Below are 20608 nucleotides of genomic sequence, written 5' to 3' on the forward strand. Positions count from 1 at the left end.
TAATCCAGAGCATAATTTTATTAAGTTCAGGAATGCAGACTTTGCTCTGAAAGTTGCTTTAATTCATATTTTGATGAAACACGACTGCAGAATTTTACCGTCACTAGTTTGGTTTTAATCTTCAGCTGAAAGAATGAAGCTTCGTTAATAAGAGTAAAACCAACTTGGAGTTTAACGAGTTGCTCCAAGTGCAGTGTTACTATACACGTTTGTGATGAAAAGTCAGCATCATTCAATTTAACAAAGTTATGGGACTTTTTCTTTAAAGCCAAAGATGTGGAAGCAACACAAATAATAAAAATCACTGACCAATACTGAACAAGCAAAATATTGATGTCGATCCTCCCCTCGTGTCCTTCACTCGTCTCAAAGGTTCAAGGATGAATCATTCAGTTAGTTTTTTAGAAGAATGATGTGTCTGAAGAAAACGCTCCGGCCAGTCTGAACTCATCTTTCATCAACACACAGAAGAGTCGCTGAGGCAGAGCTTTAGAGTACGGAGCTGGTCGAGGAACGCAGCTTCTCAGCAGGATCTCACGGCCCGCTGGAGGAGGGAAGTCCAGAACTTTCCCTCTCCCCCCAATCGGCTTTCCGTCACCTCCAAAGTCATCGTCCACAGGTGGCAGGAGGACGGCCTGAGGAGGAGCAGAAGGCAGAACATCACAAAACAGAAAATGGAAGAAGTCTCTGTATGTCTACGCAATCACATCCGATTAAGTTCAAATTTTATAAAAAAAAAGGTTCAATATTAAAAGAAAATAAACCCACAAGGTCAAAAGAAAGCTTCTGATGTTTAATGAGGAATTTACTGCTTCTTTAGTTTGTTTCCGTCTTCAAGAAGTGGAATCTACGTTCAGTTTATTACTGCGGTATAAACAACCTGTCTGAAGGGTTCGTCACCGCTGCTGATTATATTTGGATCAATGAAACAGATCTCAGGAGAAAAAGTCTTCAACGACAGGAGCTCTGTGAAGATGGAGATGTTGGGATCAATCCCGGTCCAAATGAACATCTAGATGACGCATAGCTGATATTTTGATCAACTTTAAAGAGTTAAAACCAGTAAGGGTTGGCATGGACGAGGGCCGGGGAAAGGGAAGAAAATCCCACAGAGCCTCAATAAATCCATCATCATCAGATGGAAAGAAGATGAAACCACAACAAACCTGCTGAGAGACGACCATCCACCAAAACTACAGACCAGACAAAGAGAACATTAATTAGAGAGAAGAGACTACAGGTAACCTTGAATGAGAGACGGCTGGATCTGTCTAGAGGACAGCTGGACACTCCACAGAGCATGACTTTATGGACAAGTGGAAAGAAAAAAGACACCAGAAGACAAGAAGGAGACATCCCAACATCTGGAAGAAGGTCCTCTGGTCAGAGCAGACTAAACCTGAACAAAGAACACCGAAGCATGGTGGTGGCAGCATCATGATGTGTTTCCATCAGCGGGGAAACTGGTGTAAACTACAGGAATGATGAATGGAGATAAATCCTGGGAAGTTCTGGAGAAAACATGTAGGAGTCTTCCAGAGATGCAAGACTGGGGCATAGGTTCACCTTCCAGCATCCATGATCATCATCATCCTGATGAAGAAACAGTGACTTGTTGAAACATTTTCAGAAAAGTCTGGTGGTGGTCTGCAGGAAGGCCAATGGTGGTCTGAAGGAAGTCTGGTGGTGGTCTGCAGGAAGGCTGATGGTGGTCTGCAGGAAGAAGGCTGGTGGTGGTCTGAAGGAAGTCTGGTGGGGGTCTGCAGAAAGTCTGGTGGAAGTCTGGTGGTGGTCTGCAGGAAGAAGGCTGGTGGTGGTCTGCAGGAAGAAGTCTGGTGGTGGTCTGCAGGAAGAAGGCTGGTGGTGGTCTGCAGGAAGAAGGCTGGTGGTGGTCTGCAGGAAAGTCGGTGCTTTTCATCTCAGCTGCTTCTCTATGTAAAGATGTTTAATGTTCTCCCTGTTTATTAACACGTTCTCCATGTTTGGGTTCTCCAGAAACATGTTGTTTGGTAAACTGGTGGTGCTGAACTGATCGAGGAGTGAGTGGTTGAAGATGGATGGATGAAATGATGGACGAACGGATGGATGGATGGATGGACGGATGGATGGATAAAATGATGGATGGATGAAAAGATGGACGGACGGACGGACGGATGGATAAAATGATGGATGGATGAAGTGACAGATGGACGGACGGACGGAGGGATGGATGGATGAAATGACGGACGGACAGACGGATGGATGGAGGGATGGATGGACGAATGCATGGATGGATGGATAAAACGATGGACAGATGAAATGACAGACGGACGGATCGATGGATGGATAAAATGATGGATAGATGAAATGATGGATGGACGGATGGATAAAATGATGGATGGATGAAATGACAGACGGACGGACGGAGGGATGGATGGATGGACAGATGGATAAAATGATGGGATGGATGAAATGACAGACGGACGGACGGAGGGATGGATGGATGGATGAAATGATGGATGAATGAAATGACGGACGGATGGATGGATAAAATGATGGATGGATGAAATGACGGACGACAGATGGAGGGATGGATGGATGGATGAAATGATGGATGAATGAAATGACGGACGGACGGATGGATAAAATGATGGATGCTCCTCCAGCAGTTCCTTCTCCATCCCTCCGTACTCTCTGACCACCTGTGGAGATGAGCTCATACCTGGATGAAAGGATGAAACGTGATGTGTTTGGGAGATCTGGATTCGGCTGCAGGCTGAACTTATTCTGAACTGTGTTTGTTTCTGTTGGTGAGGATGTGAAGATGCTGCAGGAGTTCAGGTTAAACGCTGTAAGTTCAGCTTGATTAAAATCAATAAAATCTGCTTGTTTCTGTCATGTAGCTGCTGGTGGAGACAAAAGAAGCTTTTTACCCGCTGAGCATTGATGAAAAGTCTGTGGATGATCCTTCCAGCTGCTCCCTGTCCTCCTCCTACAACCACCACCTCTGGTTCTTCCAGCAGGGAGCTCACAAACCTTACAAACACACCACACAACATGTTTAAAGAACAAATAAAGAAAATTCATCAATCTTCTCCACAGTTTCTCCTGTTACATACATCTAAACGTAGACTTTTCTCTTTTCTGTCACTGAAAGGCCTTATTGTTTTTTCTCAAACTGCCTCAGAGCACAGACACCAACCACTGCTGGCTCCACGACTTCCACTAAATTTCTTTTCAGATTTTTTTCCTGGAAGAAACATCTCCATCGTCATAACAACCTTAACAATGAGCTTCTAAAATGATGAAACCAGGAAGTCGAGCTGTAAGCTCACCTCTCCAGCTCGGCTGTGGACTCTTCCTCATCTTCCTCATTAACAGCAAACTTCGTTTTGAGTGACCGAGCTTGGGTGATGACCGTCTCTATGACGACCAACTGATTAATAAAATCCTGCAGAGAGAAAGATCCAAAAGAAACTGATTTAATTTCTCCAGATCAAATGTTGTAAAATATTTCTGAAACATGAAGCTGAAAAAACAAAAATTATTTTATTCCCAGAAATCTGACACTGAGTGAAATGTGAATAAAACCAGAATCTCATTAACTCATATTTTATTCCCAGTAAAAGATGAAAAACACATCAGATAAAATGGAGACATTTCACCATGTGAGGGAAAATATGAGCTGATAGTGAATCTGATGCAGCAACACGTCTGGAAAAGTTGGAACAGGAGCAACAAAAGGCTGGAAAAGTAACTGGTACAAACCAGAAACACCTGGAGGAGCATTTGATAACTAATCAGGTTACCTGGCAACAGGTCAGTAACATGACTGGGTGTAAAAGGAGCATTTCAGAGAGGCAGAGTCTAAGACAAACTGGATCTGTGGAACAATTTCAGAAAAATGTTCCTCAGACTTGGAAGATCCACCATCTACAGTGTAGAATATCATCAGAAGATTCAGAGAATCCGGAGGAATCTCTGTGTGCATTGGACTAGACTGGATGCTGGTGATCTTCTGCATTAAAGCAGACACGATTCTCTACTTGAAACCACTGCATGGACTCAGGAAGACTTCCAGAAACCACTGTCTGTGAACACAGTTCAACCTGAAATCCACAAATGCAGGTTAAAGCTCCATCATGCAGATGGATCCAACAGGACAGGATCCAGAACCAATGCCGTCTTCTCTGGACCAAAGCTCATCTAAAATGGTCTGAGGATGAAGATGTGAACTAGTTTGTAGAAAGCATGGACGGCGTGTCCTGCAGACTAAAGAGGAGAGGGAGCATCCAGCTTGTTATCAGTGGACAGGTGAAAAGCTGCATCTCTGATGGGATAGGGCTGCATTAGTCATCATTTTCCATCACATGGTAAAATGTCTGTTTCATCATCTGATAGTTTTTTTTTAATCTTCTACTGGGAATAAAAGATGACTTGATGGGATTTATAAATCATTACATTCTGGTTTTAGTTTAGTTTTTATGCAGAGACAGCTTCTTGGAATTGAGGCTGTAAAACAAAAATCTAAGTTCAGATAAAATGAACTTTGTCCTACGGTGTCTCTTGACTGACCTCCAGCTTGCTGTAGTCGTAGTTGGGTGGATGCAGCAGCTTGCTGGCCTGAGTCGCAGCCTGCTGGATGCTCTTTTTCACTGACGGCATGTTTTCTATCGACTCTGTTGGACAAACAAAGAAGATTTATGAAGATCCAGAGGTAAATCTTAATCAATAAGCAGATGGAGATCCTCAATCAATAAGACTGAAACAGGAAGTTATCAGAAACTCACCTTCCTGTTTCAGCTTCTGAAGAGCGGCGTGGAGCAGACAGGGGAGGAGGAGCCGAGCCAGGTCTGAAGGTTTCTGCAGCGCCAAGTAGTGCAGGACCTGGACAGATAGGCAGATTTACTGCCCCGTTCTCCTGCTTCACTTCCTGTTTCATCCAGAAACCATGACACATACCTTCTCCGCCTCCTTGGTGTCATCAAAAAGTCTCCTCTGGCGTCGAGCAGGTGCAACCCTGGCGGTCTCCCATGCCTCCACCCACATGTTTCCTGGGATCTTCATCCTGGCGCTGAGCTCTCCTCTCAAAACCGTGTTCCCCTTCTCATCCAGGACCTCTTCCTCCACGTAATCCCGAGGTGAGTACCAACGGACAAAGTCCTCCAGGACGCAGCCAGGATTGGCTGCCTGGGAAGGGACGAGAAGACACCGAGGCATCAGTACCTGAAATCCATCTGATGGTCCAGACCCGATCCAGACCTGTTCTACGCCAGTAATTAGATCAAAATGTATGATGACGAGGAAAAATGGATCAGATTAAACTAAATTCCATGGATTCATTCAGTTTTTATCTTTCCAAAGAGGATCGTGTCTGTTCTCCAACCAGAGATGCTTCTCCTCATCGATAACTGACAACCTGTTCTCTGTGTGTGTGTGTGTGCTTGTGTGTGTGTTGTCACCTTGAAGGACTCCATGTCAGAGAGCAGACAGGCGCTCTGCATCCGAGCCCGGAGGTGAGTTCCTTCAGCTGATGTTCCCAGTTTGGCAAGAACTTGTGACTGTTCCTCCAACTGATCCTCCGTCATGGGAGCTGGCTCCTGACAGACACACACACACAAACACACACACATCATTGTAAACTGGTCATTAGAGGTCAGATGGTTCTGGTCAGGTGTCCTCAGCACCACAAACCCCTCATCAGACCGTCCTCAGATTCTGGCTCAGTCCAAAATCTCTGTTTGGTCTGAAAATGTAAAAGTTTTTTCCAGAGAAGATTAAAGTCTGCAGATTCTCTTCGGTAAAAACTCTGAGAGGTTCTCAGAACCAGGACGGTTTGAAAGTCTGGGGTTTGAAACATTCTCCAGAGAGCAGATGTGTTTGGGCCGAATCTGGGCTACTTATTTCTTAGTTACGGCACTGGTGAGCATCTTGAGGACCAGAACATCTATTGGTTTCCAGATGTTTGTTGCCAGCTTGGGTTAGACAATGGCAAACCTCCTGTGGGCCACATGTGGTCCAGGTGTCAGCTGTTGGTTTGTATTTTGTGGCCCAGAAGTCGCCTGATATGGAACCCCCCCCCCCCCTGAACCAGAAAACTCGCCTGTGCACATGCACATTGTTATTTCAGGGAAGACAGGAAAGAAGCATGGAGTACGTAGCTAGCTAGCTAGCAAGCTAGTTTACGATCAGATGGAAGTAAATGCGAGACGTCCATTTTAAGCAGTAATTTGCCTCAGAAATGACGACGACGAGGAGACTGAAAGTTCAGCTGTTTGCGTTCTACATACACCGGAGCAGGAAACAACTCCTGCTTCTCCTCCAGCTGCTCTTATTACTGAATAAGAGCTGATCTTAAACCAGATGTTTCTGTCTGTTTTATAGGTGGTCGATGAGACTCTTTCCACCGTGCGCTCTCTGTCTGCAGGTGGGAGTAGCTCACCTGTGTGCACGCAGCAGGTAGAGACATGACGTGACATAATTATGTCAACGCAAGAATAAGATAAATAAAACCAGGCTGTTTACTTTTCATAATAAAAGGACAAAATGTAAACCTGTGCTAGAGGAAAGGGGACCTTAGATTACTTCTGATGCGATCTGGCGCAAAACTTAAATAACCTAAATAATAAGATATTTTAATATAAAATAATTAAACAAAAAAATATATCTGATATTGAGAATAAGAATCAAAAATACTTTATTAATCCCAGAGGGAAATTCTAGGACATAAACTTGATCTTCTAGGGTTGGTTGGAGTTGGGGCGTCCCCCTAATTTAATGGTTTTATTAAGTGTATGAGAGCAGGTTGCTGGTTCAGGATAAAAGTTTGCTGAAAGTGAAAAAAAACAATGAAGATAAATTCAGCAGTTTACTGTTGTCTTTATGCTGATAATGTTGAATTCATCATTTACAGTGTTTTAGAGGAGATTTCAGAACATCGGGATGTATATCATATAAAACCAGAAAATATGGGGATCTCAGTTTTAGGCCATATGGACCAGCCCTAAGCCGTACCAGGAAACTCAGACACAGCACCTCTCCACCACCTTTGTGGAAACTAGAAACAACACTCATTCAGGCGAGACCGCAGGTGAGTGCCGACTTTGGATGATGCAAATAACCCACCAAGGCCAGGAAACTGGTCTTAGATGCTGCAGACATGTCTGGACTTGTAACCCAGATGTGGAGAAGTGGGAGCTAGTACCTGTGTGACGGGAACATAAAGAGGTTCTGCAGAGTTGAGCAGAGTCATGCTGTTGTAGGGATGTAGTCGTCCTTCTGCTTTAACTCTGCTGCCCTCCTTCCCTCCTTCAGGATGAGGAGGCTCCGTCTCCCCCTGGTCACTCAGACACTCAAAGAACTCCTCATCACTGTCGCTCCAGGATTCCCAGGATTTTCCAGGGGAAACCTCTTTGGTTGAGGAGGACGTGTTGGACTCTGGAGGCTTGTTGTCTTTCTCTTTGTGAGCTTCATCTCTGGCCCTCTTCCTCTCGATACAGCAGTTCAGCATCTGTTCAGAGAAATCTGCTTTCTAGTCACCGACAACTGAACGCCACAGTTTGTGTTTAGCAGAAATTATTTACCTGGAACTTCTGATGTAGCAGACAACAGCGGAGGTCAGGAGGTCCACCATTCAGCCTGGTTCAGATGAGATGGAGGAGAGTAAAGACGGTGATTAAAGAGATACAGTTTATATCTCAGATGGATTCATTTTGTTTTCCACATTATTGTGACACTGACTAAATGAGAATGGAGTTGCACCGACCCGTAGACGAGGTAGTTGTTCTCCCAGCGGTACCGCAGCTCCAGGACAAACTCCTGCCAGAGGTGAGCGACTGCTGGCAGGCCGCCGTGGTTGTAGTTAACCAGACACAGACACAAGGCCAGCCGGTGGGTCAGACTATCACCTGGAGCCGACTTCAGCTGGAGGAACAGGTTCTGATGAGAGGAGGGAGAAAAAAAAACAAGTCTAGCTCAGCATGGACACCATGAGGAGAAACTATCTCTGAATATCTTCCTGTTTTCATCACAGCATGAGGTCCTACAGTCCAGCAGATGCTTGCAGACACCAGGAAGCAGCAATGCTAACATGTAGCATAGCAACATGACGGGAAAAACTCAGCTAAAAGACTCTACCAAGCATCGGCATCCAAACCAAACACAGTTCAAACCCCAGCATTTACATGGGAATGTAAAAAAGCATGAGAACAGTTCTGTCCACTTTAGAGCTTCTGATCATTTCTCAACACAAACCAGGAGTCACATGACAGCAGAGACTCTGCTGGTTACAAAGACGTCTGTCTCATCACGGTGGGACAGAAACTCTGGAGCTAGCAGCCAGAACCAGAAACCGGGTCTAACTGTTGCTGTTTGTGGTGAAAGGTTTGATTCCAGCTCTAAAAACTCTGCTAATGTGTTCTATACTCATTCATAGGACCACTTTACTCATTCCTAGGATTACTTTACTCATTCCTAGGACTACTTTACTCATTCCTAGGACCACTTTACTCATTTCTAGGATTACTTTACTCATTCCAAGTACTACTTTACTCATTCCTAGGACCACTTTACTCATTCCTAGGATTAATTTACTCATTCCTAGGATTACTTTACTCATTCCTAGTACTACTTTACTCATTCCTAGGACCACTTTACTCATTTCTAGGATTACTTTACTCATTCTAAGTACTACTTTACTCATTCCTAGGACCACTTTACTCATTCCTAGGATTACTTTACTCATTCCTAGGACTACTTTACTCATTCATAGGACCACTTTACTCATTCCTAGGACTACTTTACTTATTCCAAGTACTACTTTACTAATTCCTAGGATTACTTTACTCATTCCTAGGACTACTTTACTCATTCCTAGTACTACTTTACACATTCCTAGGATTACTTTACTCATTCCTAGGATTATTTTACTCATTCCTGGGATTACTTTACTCATTCCTAGTACTACTTTACTCATTCCTAGGACTACTTTACTCATTCCTGGAATTACTTTACTCATTCCTAGGATTACTTTACTCATTCCTAGGATTACTTTACTCATTCCTAGGATTACTTTACTCATTCCTAGTACTACTTTACTCATTCCTAGGATTACTTTACTCATTCCTAGGATTACTTTACTCATTCCTAGGATTACTTTACTCATTCCTAGGATTACTTTACTCATTCCTAGGACTACTTTACTCATTCCTGGAATTACTTTACTCATTCCTAGTACTACTTTACTCATTCCTAGGATTACTTTACTCATTCCTGGGATTACTTTACTCATTCCTGGGATTACTTTACTCATTCCTAGCACTACTTTACTCATTCCAAGGATTACTTTACTCATTCCTAGGATTATTTTACTCATTCCTAGTACTACTTTACTCATTCCTAGGATTACTTTACTCATTCATAATACTACTTTACTCATTCCTAGGATTACTTTACTCATTCCTAGTACTACTTTACTCATTCCTAGGATTACTTTACTCATTCCTAGTACTACTTTACTCATTCCAAGGATTTCGTTATTCCTAAGTGAACTGGGCTGTTATCCTATGGTTTTCATATAAATAAGATGGTTTTCTTTCAGGGCGAGATACCATTTACATTTTCTACTGAGTTCCAGGTGAATTTACTCTGACACAGTAACACATATCTATATTCTGACACTTCTGTAGTAATCTGACATGTGTCAGCTTTCTGTAGAGACCAGATTATACATACAGTGGTGTGAAAAAGTGTTTCCCCCTTCTTGATTTCTGTTTTCTCTAATGTGGCTGAATTACAACAATTCTGCTGAGATGAGTGGGCCACAGTGCTGTAAAAGTTCATTACAAATTGTAGAGCCCTGACCCATCACTGTGAACAGTATTCTTGAGTGGGTTGGTCTTCTTTGTCCACCAGAAGGTTGGGACACTGGTACACTTTTATCTACAAGGCAATGCTTGGACTACTGCCCTTCTATATTTGTAACCTAATCACATGGAGAAATGTAGATTTGTATGGTTTGAGATCAAATAATCATTTGTTGCTTTCTGTACCATTTGCCCTCACTGAACTGGGAAAGAAGGCCTTTGTCTTCTCTGCCCCTTCCACATGGAACATGTTGCAAAAGGACTGGAAATTAACAGAACTTATTTCATTGAATGACTTTAAATCCAGACTCAGAGCACTAGAGACAGCCTTGTAACTGTTTTCATAATTTGTAAGTAATTTTAATTGTTCATTTTAACTGTTAATTGTTGTAATTGTTACTTTGGTTGGTTTGGTTAAATAAAGGTTAAATAAAATAAAAAATAAGTTATCCCAAACACTTGACTGCAGCTGTTGTAAGGGTGCCAAGGGTGGCCCAACCAGTTTTTAGGTTTAGGGGGCAATCACTTTCTCAATGTAGGACCATATAGGTTTGGATTTTTTTCTCCTTTAATAATAAAAACCTTAATTTAAAATCTACATTTTGTGTTTACTTGTGTTGCTTTAGACTGATATTTAAATTTGTTTGATGATCTGAAACATTAAAGTGTGATAAACATGCAAGAAAAAAGGAAGGGGCAAACACTTTTTCACACCACTGTGTAGACCTTGTAGTGGTGGAGATATACTTTCTTTACTTGGGTATGTCATTTTAGGCAGGTAAAAGAACAGACGTACATCATCAGAGTTTTTCTCCTTGTCAAGCGTCCTGCTGGAATTGGACTGGGCAGTTTTATCCTTCTCCACAGCAGCGTCTGGGAAGAGATACTGAGAATGGAAAAAGGAAAACATGGTCACAGTTTTGGAGTCAATCAAAACTGAAGAACTATGTTAGATAAACGTCTTCTCTTCTTCTGGTTCACCGTCAGATCTTAATTTCCTTTTTTTCATCTTTTAATAGAATCTAAAAACACAGATTTGTTTTGTTGCATTGGATTTCATTTATCTGAAGATGATTTTTTTATGATGTCCTGATGTGTGAAACATTAGAAGTGAAGGTGTGTTCATTCATTCAGATTCCAGCAGATTGTCGGAGACTAAATAAAAACAGTCTCCATGAACAATATTCACCAGAAGGATTGAATTAAGCATATCGTTGTTAAGAGGCGACTCGTCGATGTGCCGGCGCCGGCGGATGCGTTTGCGGGCGCTGTGCACCATACTGGAGACGGACAGTTTGGTTATGGGAACGGGTGCGGCTGGTTCTGTCAGCTTGGACAGAGCTGAGCTGAGGTCGTTGGTTTCTGCAGGTAGAACATGAAGCAGGTACCAGTCACAACCAGGAACATTTTCCTGATCCTGCTCATTTAAAAGTTTCAGAACATGTAAACTCACCTTTTCCCTCTTCTTCTGTCAGTCCCCTTCCTAAAATGTCTTCCATGGACTCCTTCCTACAGCAAAGCTTAAAGAACTCCATCAGGAAGTCGCCTGCATGAAAAATAAAATGAGTCCAAATTCTTAAACTGCTCAACAGAGACAAGAAACAAACTGGAAAATAATTAGCATTATTTCTTTATTATTATCTCCAAGCAGTTCTGACCCACTTATTTCTTTATGGGAAACAACTGCAGAGATTTACTGAAACTTGTTTCTAACGTACAGCTCATGAGTTTACAAACATTGGTAGAATTAGTCATTTTCTGGCCAAATTTTAGAGAATATGATGAATGAAAAAAAGTTTTATTTATTCATGGTTAGTGGCTTAGTGTAGCCAGTCGTCTTTGCTCATGATGACAACAGAAACGACCCAAATAATACTGATCAATAGTTTACGTAACCCTGGAAGTTTTGGCCTAATAACATACAAACAAGATGATCCACGTGGGTTTAAAAGGCTACTACATCCTCACCTGTGATCTGGCTGTGTGAGAGAATAAGAAGTTAGTGAGTTTCTGTACACCTGACACATGTTGCTGGACTCTGAGCCATGAAAGCTAAAGAAAATATAAAAGGATCTACGGGAGAAGGTAGCAGGACCAACAGCAGATGGATCAGCTTAAGGTCCAGATGCATCTCTCAGGTCCTGATTCAGGTCTTTGCTGATAGATCCTGTAGATAGTTTTTAGTCCTGACTCTTCTTTTGTCCTCCACGTGTCCAGTTTCCAGCTCTTTGGGAATCACTTGCTAAAAACCTGTTTTCTGTAAGACGATGTAATCCAAGGTCTTTATGAAACGTCTGCTGGATGTGAAGGCTCCAACTTACCCAGCAAACATTGTGGGTTTTCAGCTGCCCTGACACGAACTGACCAATGAGGAGCTTGGAGAGGGTCGAGGTCACTGTCGGATGATAAACAGAGGACACAGAAGAGAATCAGCTCACGTGGACAGATATCAGTTCAATCTGCCCTTTAAGATAAAAACGTAATCTCTTTTTCATCTAAAGTCAAACATGTTCGGCTGCTCCTGTTTTATGTAGCTGAAGAGGTTTGTGCTTATTCATCCCAGTTTGTAGGAAACAGGACAAATATGGAGTCTGTGGAGGAATCTGGACGTCCTCACCTGTAGACGTCGTTGTCCACAACGATGCCCTCGGTCAGGTGGGGCCAGGTGGTCGCAAGATGAAGTTCACTTCGACAACAAAAGCAGACAAAGTTCATGGATTAGTTGTTGTTTTAATAACATGTTAATGTCAAATAAAGCACGTAGACAAACACAAACAACAAACTATAAAAATTGATGATCATTATTCAACCAAAATGGTCCAACGGACTGATATAAAGAAATCTGTGGCCGCTCAACAAACTGAGCTAAACAGCTCTGGAAGGGTGGGAGGTGTCATGTATGATGCTCGGTAGAGTTTTCAGATGGCAGGTGTGACACATCTCTCCTGCACACGCCTGCATGTTAAACACGGAAGTGACTAGCAGAGGGACAGATTACCAGAGGGACGGATTACCAAAGGGACGGACTAGCAGAGGGATGGACTAGCAGAGGGACGGATTACCAGACGGACGGACTAGCAGAGGGACAGACTAGCAGAGGGACGGATTACCAGAGGGACGGACTAGCAGAGGGACGAATTACCAGAGGGACGGACAGGCAAAGTGGACAACATGAAAGAGATGGTGGTTTGTTTCATTGACAACCATCTCAGCATACATGATGCTGCTGTAGAGACGATCAGCAGCCTGGATTCCTTCTCCATCAACATCAAACAAAACATCTCCAGAAACGCAGGAAGTCGGGGATCCCCACTTCCAGCCTCGTCCTTTTATTCAGGGACACCACAGAAAACGTCCTGGTGCAGGTTAAGCTCGTGCCTGGACTGCAGAAGGAATCCTGACATCACCCAGATCAGCAGTCTTCACCGTGGAGAAGTAAAACATCATTGGAGCACCATGTTCTTACCTGATCGGTTCCTCACAGGCTCCAAAAGGGAGGTTTCCAAACTCCACTCCTCCCACCTCACCCCCGAGGAGAGTATCAAAGTCTGAAAAAGAAACAGACCCAATCAGTTAATTTACTGATCTCACAACTTTACTGTTCAACTTCTCCACATTGTCTGATTATCACCCTCCCTGGTTCTTTATTTTCTCTCCCTGCTGCTTGTAGAGGGCAGTTCTTCTTCTGTGGTGCTTTAACGGTTGTTATTGTCTGTTTCATTTCAGACATGTTCGGATGAGAAGAGAACATCCTGCTGTCTGAGCTACAGTCCTGTCATTCCGAAGACCACGAAACATGTCTCAGGTTCTCCTGGCGTGTGTCCACACACACACACACACCCACACACGTAAATAACATGCAAATTGTCTTGTCAAAGCATTTCTGTTTTAACTAAGTACAACAACACCACCTGCTGACAGGAGGTGGTAACTGCACCGTTCTGAGAAGCAGGGTTTAACCTGGAAACAAGATTTTACTCAATAAACTGAAAATGTTCATTAAAAAATAAATGAACTCCATTAATTAAAACATTTACCTTTTCAAATTAAATTTGTCACATTAACAGAAAATATATTTTCTGCATGAAACATGTGTTATAAGCTTTGTTTTGGATTTTTACCTCAACAATCAATCTTTTTTGTCCATTTTTTAACAAATATTTCAGATATGAGGCAGCACTGATAGAAAGTAGGACTGAAAAACTGTTTAAAAAAACTATCAGAAAATTAAAGAAGTAGTGAGAGCTCTGTAGGACTCCAGTGTGTTTTCAGCTCTCCTAAATGATTGCATTTACAACAGGCAGAGAGACAGCAGAGACAGAGCGTTACGGAGATCTAACCATGTGCAGGCATGTTGTCTTCCTACCTGGAGGCTGCTGTGGCCACGAATGCTGCGCCCAGTCCTGGAGGATATAAGTGAAGCGGATGCCGATGTCGACCGGAGGCAGGGGGAGCAGGTTACACCCCTGACCAGAGGAAAACAAAGTTAACTTGCTTTCTCAGCTTTTCTTTGGAAGTCAGTGTCATTTATCAGTTTTATTTCCACCATCTGGAACTAGAGCAGCCATGTGTCCACTCAGGACCTGAACGGAGTTACGATGGACTGGGATCATCAGCTGTTCCCACCCTCCCTGCAGACACTGGCTGGGGCTGGATGTCCCATCTAGGGTTTGATATCTAAACTAATTTCCTGAATCAATTCAAACTGATTCACAACAACCTGATTTGATTAGATTTTGATTAAATTTGGTTAATATCAAATCATTTACAGATAGTTACGTAACATCAATTTTTCTTAAATATTACAGACGTTCTCAGATTTTTGGGAAACACTGAGCCCAGTTACATGACCATGAAAAGCACATATCTGGGAGTAATCAGATTACTGTAATAATCTAATCTGGCTCATCTACATGCACTTCTAAAATTCCACATTTGTAAAATTGTCTACATTTATCAGTGCATTATTGGATTTATTCTGGAGGATGTACGTGATTGGTGAGGTCAGTTGCTGTTATTATCAAAACATGTGTTTGCTGAACATGGCGGAGCCCATGGTCGTAGTGTTAGTTGATAATGAGAGAACACACCGTCTTATCATTAGTTCCTAATTAGAGTGCTCACAGTCTTACAATTAGCTGCTAATGTGAGAACACACGGTCTTAGCATTAGCTACTGTGAGATGCAATAAGCCTTACTTACTATCTTAGATTTGAAGATGTCCAGAAGACCAGACAGGTGGTTGTACTGGCTCGGCACCTTGCGGAGTTGGACGATCTCAAAGTCTGTACGTACACCTGGTCCTTGGCACTCTCCGGCATATATCCGCCTCCACTTCTGCTGGATCTGCACAAACATGGGCACCTGACTAAAAGCAGCAGATAAAAAAGGAGCCAGTGTTACTTCAGTTTCACTCTGCCTCTAAAATACCAGCTGGAAGGTGTTTCATCTACACACACCAGCTGGATCCCAGTAAGTTCGACTTCCTCCTGGAGAAAACTCTCAACATCACAGTGTCTGGCCTCAGCTGGTTTTTATATTTCAGAAATCCAAGCAGGAAATAGTTTTGCAGTATAAAGGCTATCTCTAATAGTTCTCCAACCTTCAGGACTGTTCACCTCAGGCTCTGAAGCACAGGTCCATGTTTATGTTTTCTGTCCAGACAGAATCATTTCCACCTTTACATCTCAGCCTAAACCAGTGCTGCTTATTTATTACTTCTACATTCTTGTCATCCCATACTCCTCCTTCCCATGGAAACACTGATAACGGAGGGCAGTAGCATCTGAAATCAGGTTAGTAAATCTCATGCCAGGGCTTCAAATACCACGTGAGTGCGCAAGAGTGTGCACATAAAATCGGAGCACCTAATTTTCTAAGCGCATGTGCACCTGTGCAAGTATGGAAGAAGCTGGTATCTTACAGTGTATGCAGCTTAGAGACTGTGTTGTTATATTTGACGTTTTCAGACCAAATTGAGCGACTTTTCTCTGGCCGACCCTTCTGGGTCCAGATGTTCACCTCTGCACGCGGACTGAAAATGAATAGTGCCACATGTAAAGCTGATGTTTGCCTCAACCTGTTTACCTGATGATATTAATGTTGACAAAATATTTAGAAAGTTAAAAAAGCTTTACTGTAACAAGCTGAAGACTCTATTAAAAATATGGCTGGGCCCATTAACCTGGTATTACTGCAGGTTAATTACCACTTCATCAGGCATTAATGCAGTTTTTATTTCCCTCTCAGACTGACTACGCAGACATCAGGGGACTGGACTGGAAGCGGGATCGAGACCTGGACTGGGAGCAGGACTGGGACCTGGACTGGCTTTCCTGAGTACATGATTTTAAATTACGTTTTACCTTTTAACCTTTTAACTAATAAATCCTGAAATTTTCATCTTTCTTGATTTTATTAAACTGAGATTTACATGAAACATATGTTCTGTGAGAAAACTGCTTATTCATTTTTACAATTAAGTGTTTTTAAACCAAAACTTATTCCACTGGTGTTCATATGGAGGTACTTTTAATATATAAGTTTGCAATAGAAAGCTATTTAATGTGTAACTCTGCAATTAATGGTGATTAGAAGTCAGAATCTTTGCCCAGCACTAATTAGAAACCAGACCAGACTTAAGAAACTTAACTAAAATGATTTTAAAAGATTATTTTTCAGGTTAATATTGAATATTTTTAGGTGGTGCACCTAAATTATTTTTGGTGCAAGTCCCGAATCAGCCATGTGTTTGCAGCTCTGCGTGGGACTACCATATTTCACCTGTGACTGTAATCTGGGGGATTTAAGGAACAACACCGGCTGGAGAGCTGGAAGTGACTCACCAACCACTGTTGGCCAGGGAGATGGAGACGGAGCTGAGGAGCAGATTACATTTGGACTCGCTGATGATGGCCTCGCAGTTTGCTCCCGGGCTGATGACCACAAACTCTCGAATGCCGTACCTGGTGCAAGCAGAACACACACAGTCTGGAAAATGGTGTGTGTATGTGGGTCCGGATTTTCTCTGATCTCCAGGCATCTTCACAGACATGCAGGTCATTTCTTTGACCAACCTGCTGCAATGAATGTTAGAAACTCACCATCTAACCAAGCAGTGGGCTCGAGGAGGGAAGTCGTTGTTCATACAGAGAAGGTCCTGCATTGCAGAGGGCAACGCATCTGCACACAAGAAGAAACGCTGGTCAGACATGTTGTCTCAGTCCAACACTGAATATGAAGACCAGCAGGAACAGGAGGTGAACAGAAGATGTGATTTTATCCCACAGCTGCTGTTTGTCTTCAGAAGGAGCTTTTCTGCTGCAGAGGAGTGTTGGGTAGACGCAGCATGGTGTGCAGGCGGAGCAGGGAGGACTCCTGGAGCAGCACAGGTCTGATGTGGTGAACTCATGTGGCATTATTACAGTCACAAAAAATAATTTAATGTTCCTTTTTATTGAAAGAATTTAACTAAAATGGATCATAACAGGAGGCGACCCAGTCTGACAGGACAGTACCTTCCTCAGGCTTGTCCTCGCCGCCGTCCTTCTTACATTCTTGTTTCAGAAAGAAGTGCGTTATGTAGAACTTAAAGTCAGCAAAACTGATATCCTTCGACTCTTCTCCCCACGTTCCACTGGTGTATTCACCCTGTGTTCAAATAAGGTAGCAGCACAGTGTCGTTAATAACGGTGCAGAACCAGCTGAACTGACGCCACATCAAAATGACAGCAGGTTACCTTTGCTGGTTTCCCCACAGAGCTTTCAGTCAGCTTCCAGTCGTTTAGCACTTCCTCCACCTTGGACACAAACCTTCCAGCACACATCAGAGATTCATTCACAACTTACTTAAACACAAAAGACAAACAAACATAAAGAAACCCTGAACCAAGAATGTGTCCATCTACAGCAGTGATGCTGATGCCCATCAGCCTCCATTTCACTGAAAGTTAATGTCTAATATAAAACTACGCTTTTGGTTCTGGTTAAAATAGAGTTGGAATAGAGGGAACAACATGATGGAAAAGTAAATCAGAAACACCTGGAGGAGCATTTGACAACTAATCAGGTTACCTGGCAACAGGTCAGTAACATGACTGGGTATAAAAGGAGCATTTCAGAGAGGCAGAGTCTCTCAGATGGAAAGATGGACAGAGGTTCACCAATCTGAGACAAACTGGATCTAAAACTGTGGAACAATTTCAGAAAAATGTTCCTCAGACTTTGAAGATCCACCATCTACAGTGTAGAAGATCATTAGAAGATTCAGAGAATCAGGAGGAATCTCTGTGTGTTGGGACAAGGCTGGATGCTGGTGATCTTCTGCATTAAAAGCAGACATGATTCTCTACTGGAAACCACTGCATGGACTCAGGAAGACTTCCAGAAACCACAGTCTGTGAACACAGTTCACCCTGAAACCCACAAATGCAGATTAAAGCTCCATCATGCAGAGAAGAAGCCAAATATGAACAGGATCCAGAACCAGCGCCATCTTCTCTGGACCAAAATGTTCTGAGGCAAAGTGGAAACATGGATGAAAATGTGAACTAGTTTGTGGAAAGCATGGACGGTGTGTCCTGCAGACTAAAGAGGAGCGGGAGCATCCAGCTTGTTATCAGTGGACAGGTGAAAAGCTGCATCTCTGATGGGATGGGGCTGCATTAGTGCCTATGGCGTGGGCAGCTTCCACATCTGTGAAGCTCCATCAATGCTGAAATGCTGAAAAGTACATGGAGGTTTTAACATCTGCTCCCATCCAGACAACGTCTCTTTCAGGGAAGGCCTTGCAGATTTCAGCAAGACGATGCTGAACCACATCCTGCATCCATCACAGCAGCATGGCTTCACAGGAGAAGAGTCCGGCTGCTGAACTGGCCTGCCTGCAGTCCAGGCCTTCCACCAGTACACAACATCTGGAGCATCATGGAAGCAGAAATCCAGCAACAAAGGCTGCAGAGCAGCTAGAATCCTGCATCAGACCAGAATGGGACAACATTCCTCTCCTAAAACTTCAGCAACTGGTCTCCTCACTTCCCAGACATTTCCAGAAGAGGGGATGCTACACCATGCTGAACATCACCCTGGAACTACTTTTTACACCATGCTGAACATCACCTGGAACTACTTTTTACACCAGGGATCCCCAACTCCGGACCTCTTGAGCCAGTGTCCTGCAGGTTTTCACTGCATCCCTGCTGCAACACACCTGGTTCAAATGAAATAGTCAATAGTCAAGGTCTACATCAGCCTCTTAACGACCCATTATTTGAGTCAAGTGTGCTGCAGTATGGAGATATTGAAAACCTGCAGGACACTGGCTCAAGAGGTCCGGAGTTGGTGATCCCTGTTTTACACCATGCTGAACATCACCCGGAATTACTTTTTACACCGTGCTGAACATCACCCTGGAACTACTTTTTACACCATGCTGAACATCACCTGGAACTACTTTTTACACCTTGCCGAACATCACCTGGAACTACTTTTTACACCGTGCCGAACATCACCCTGGAACTACTTTTACCAGAGGTGCAGCTGCATCAGATTCACTGTCAGCTCATATTTCCCATCACATGGTGAAATGTCAACTTTTTTGGAAATAAGGTTAACAATAATAATAATAATAATAATAATAACTCTACAAACAAAAAAGCATATCAAGTCACGAACGTTTAAAATTAAGGTTTAATTTATGAACGATTTCTGCTGCAATCCCGTTTTTTTTTTGTCTCTAACAACCGGGTTTTACTGTTTGTTGCTTCATTTGGTTGTAAATATCAGAGGAAAAGAGTGAGAATTTAAAGTCAGTATAAGTTCTTCTGAAGACACACAGAGACATTTATAAACAAATAAGGACTGATGAAACCTCTCAGGGTTTTCTTACCGTTCCCACTCCGATGCGGTGGTGAAATCTGTGATCTCAAAAACTTCTGACTCGAGCTGTAAGACAGAAACATCCTGACATTTAACAGAAATTCATTTCTCTTATAGCTAATGACGCCAGCTTGTTATATTTAGATAAGTTACCTACATCATTATCCGCCGCCATGTTTACGTCCTGTCACTGATGTTATGCTTCCGCTTTTTCTTCTTCTACGTTTCCTCTTCTTTTTCTTTTCAAACACTGCCACCAACTGGACAGTACGGAGCTGTGACTCAAGAACCAGTTAATAAAACCTTTACTGTATAAATTAAACATGGGCGTTTAAAATGAGTATTTAAATAATAATAACAATAATCTAAAAAGGTAATTTTCATGGTTGCCTTTTGTCAGCCATTTTAACAGAGGAGCAGGTTTAATTTTGACATTGTTTGGAACAGAAAAGCATTACATAGAGACCCTGTATGTGACATAGTGACATGGTGAAGTGTATTGTAGCAAAGTGACATACATAAAATAAATTAACATCTCCACAAGTACCAGGGCTGTATGCATGGTCTTTACATAAAGCTGAGACATGAAAGATTACTCTAGAAGTGTCAAAATCAAGATTTGTGTTACTGTGTCAGAGTAAATAGACCTGGAACACAGTGGAACATGTAAATAATTATCTCCTCCTCATAAAAAACCACATTAATTTAAATTAAAACCAGAGGAGAGCAGCTCAATTAGTCTAGGAATGAGTAAAGTAATCCTAGGAGCTAGTACAACAGTCTTTGGAATTAGTATTCCTAGGAATTCAGAAAGAAGTGAAGTCCAAGATAGTCTATGACAGGAAGAGTGAATACTTCACTATAAAACCTCTTTCATCTCCGTGGAAACC

The 20608-nt window shown here is 42.6% G+C and overlaps 1 protein-coding gene across 2 annotated transcripts; it reads right to left on the minus strand.

Annotated features, from left to right (window-relative positions):
• rab3gap1 (RAB3 GTPase activating protein subunit 1) lies at window positions 1-19964 on the minus strand. 2 transcript variants are annotated; one of them, XM_041974107.1, is made up of 24 exons: window positions 19876-19964; window positions 19729-19784; window positions 17582-17654; window positions 17360-17492; window positions 16946-17024; window positions 16688-16807; window positions 15045-15210; window positions 14209-14308; window positions 13309-13390; window positions 12460-12528; window positions 12164-12237; window positions 11296-11388; window positions 11032-11204; window positions 10639-10728; window positions 7745-7917; window positions 7563-7617; window positions 7184-7489; window positions 5442-5579; window positions 4942-5169; window positions 4770-4866; window positions 4555-4658; window positions 3315-3430; window positions 2913-3015; window positions 1-635 (listed from the first exon to the last, which is right to left on the minus strand). In XM_041974107.1, exons 1-24 carry the CDS (start codon window positions 19891-19893, stop codon window positions 402-404), a joined length of 2880 nt encoding a protein of 959 aa, XP_041830041.1. In that variant the 5' UTR covers window positions 19894-19964; the 3' UTR covers window positions 1-401. The 2 variants fall into 2 exon arrangements, with proteins under 2 accessions (XP_041830041.1, XP_041830042.1); XM_041974108.1 differs by lacking the exons at window positions 17582-17654; window positions 19729-19784; window positions 19876-19964 and having other exon boundaries at window positions 17130-17488.
• Between the last annotated feature and the right edge of the window lie 644 nt (window positions 19965-20608).

This window comes from Melanotaenia boesemani, chromosome 21 (genome assembly GCF_017639745.1).
Source record: "Melanotaenia boesemani isolate fMelBoe1 chromosome 21, fMelBoe1.pri, whole genome shotgun sequence".
Classification (NCBI taxonomy): Eukaryota; Metazoa; Chordata; class Actinopteri; order Atheriniformes; family Melanotaeniidae; genus Melanotaenia; species Melanotaenia boesemani.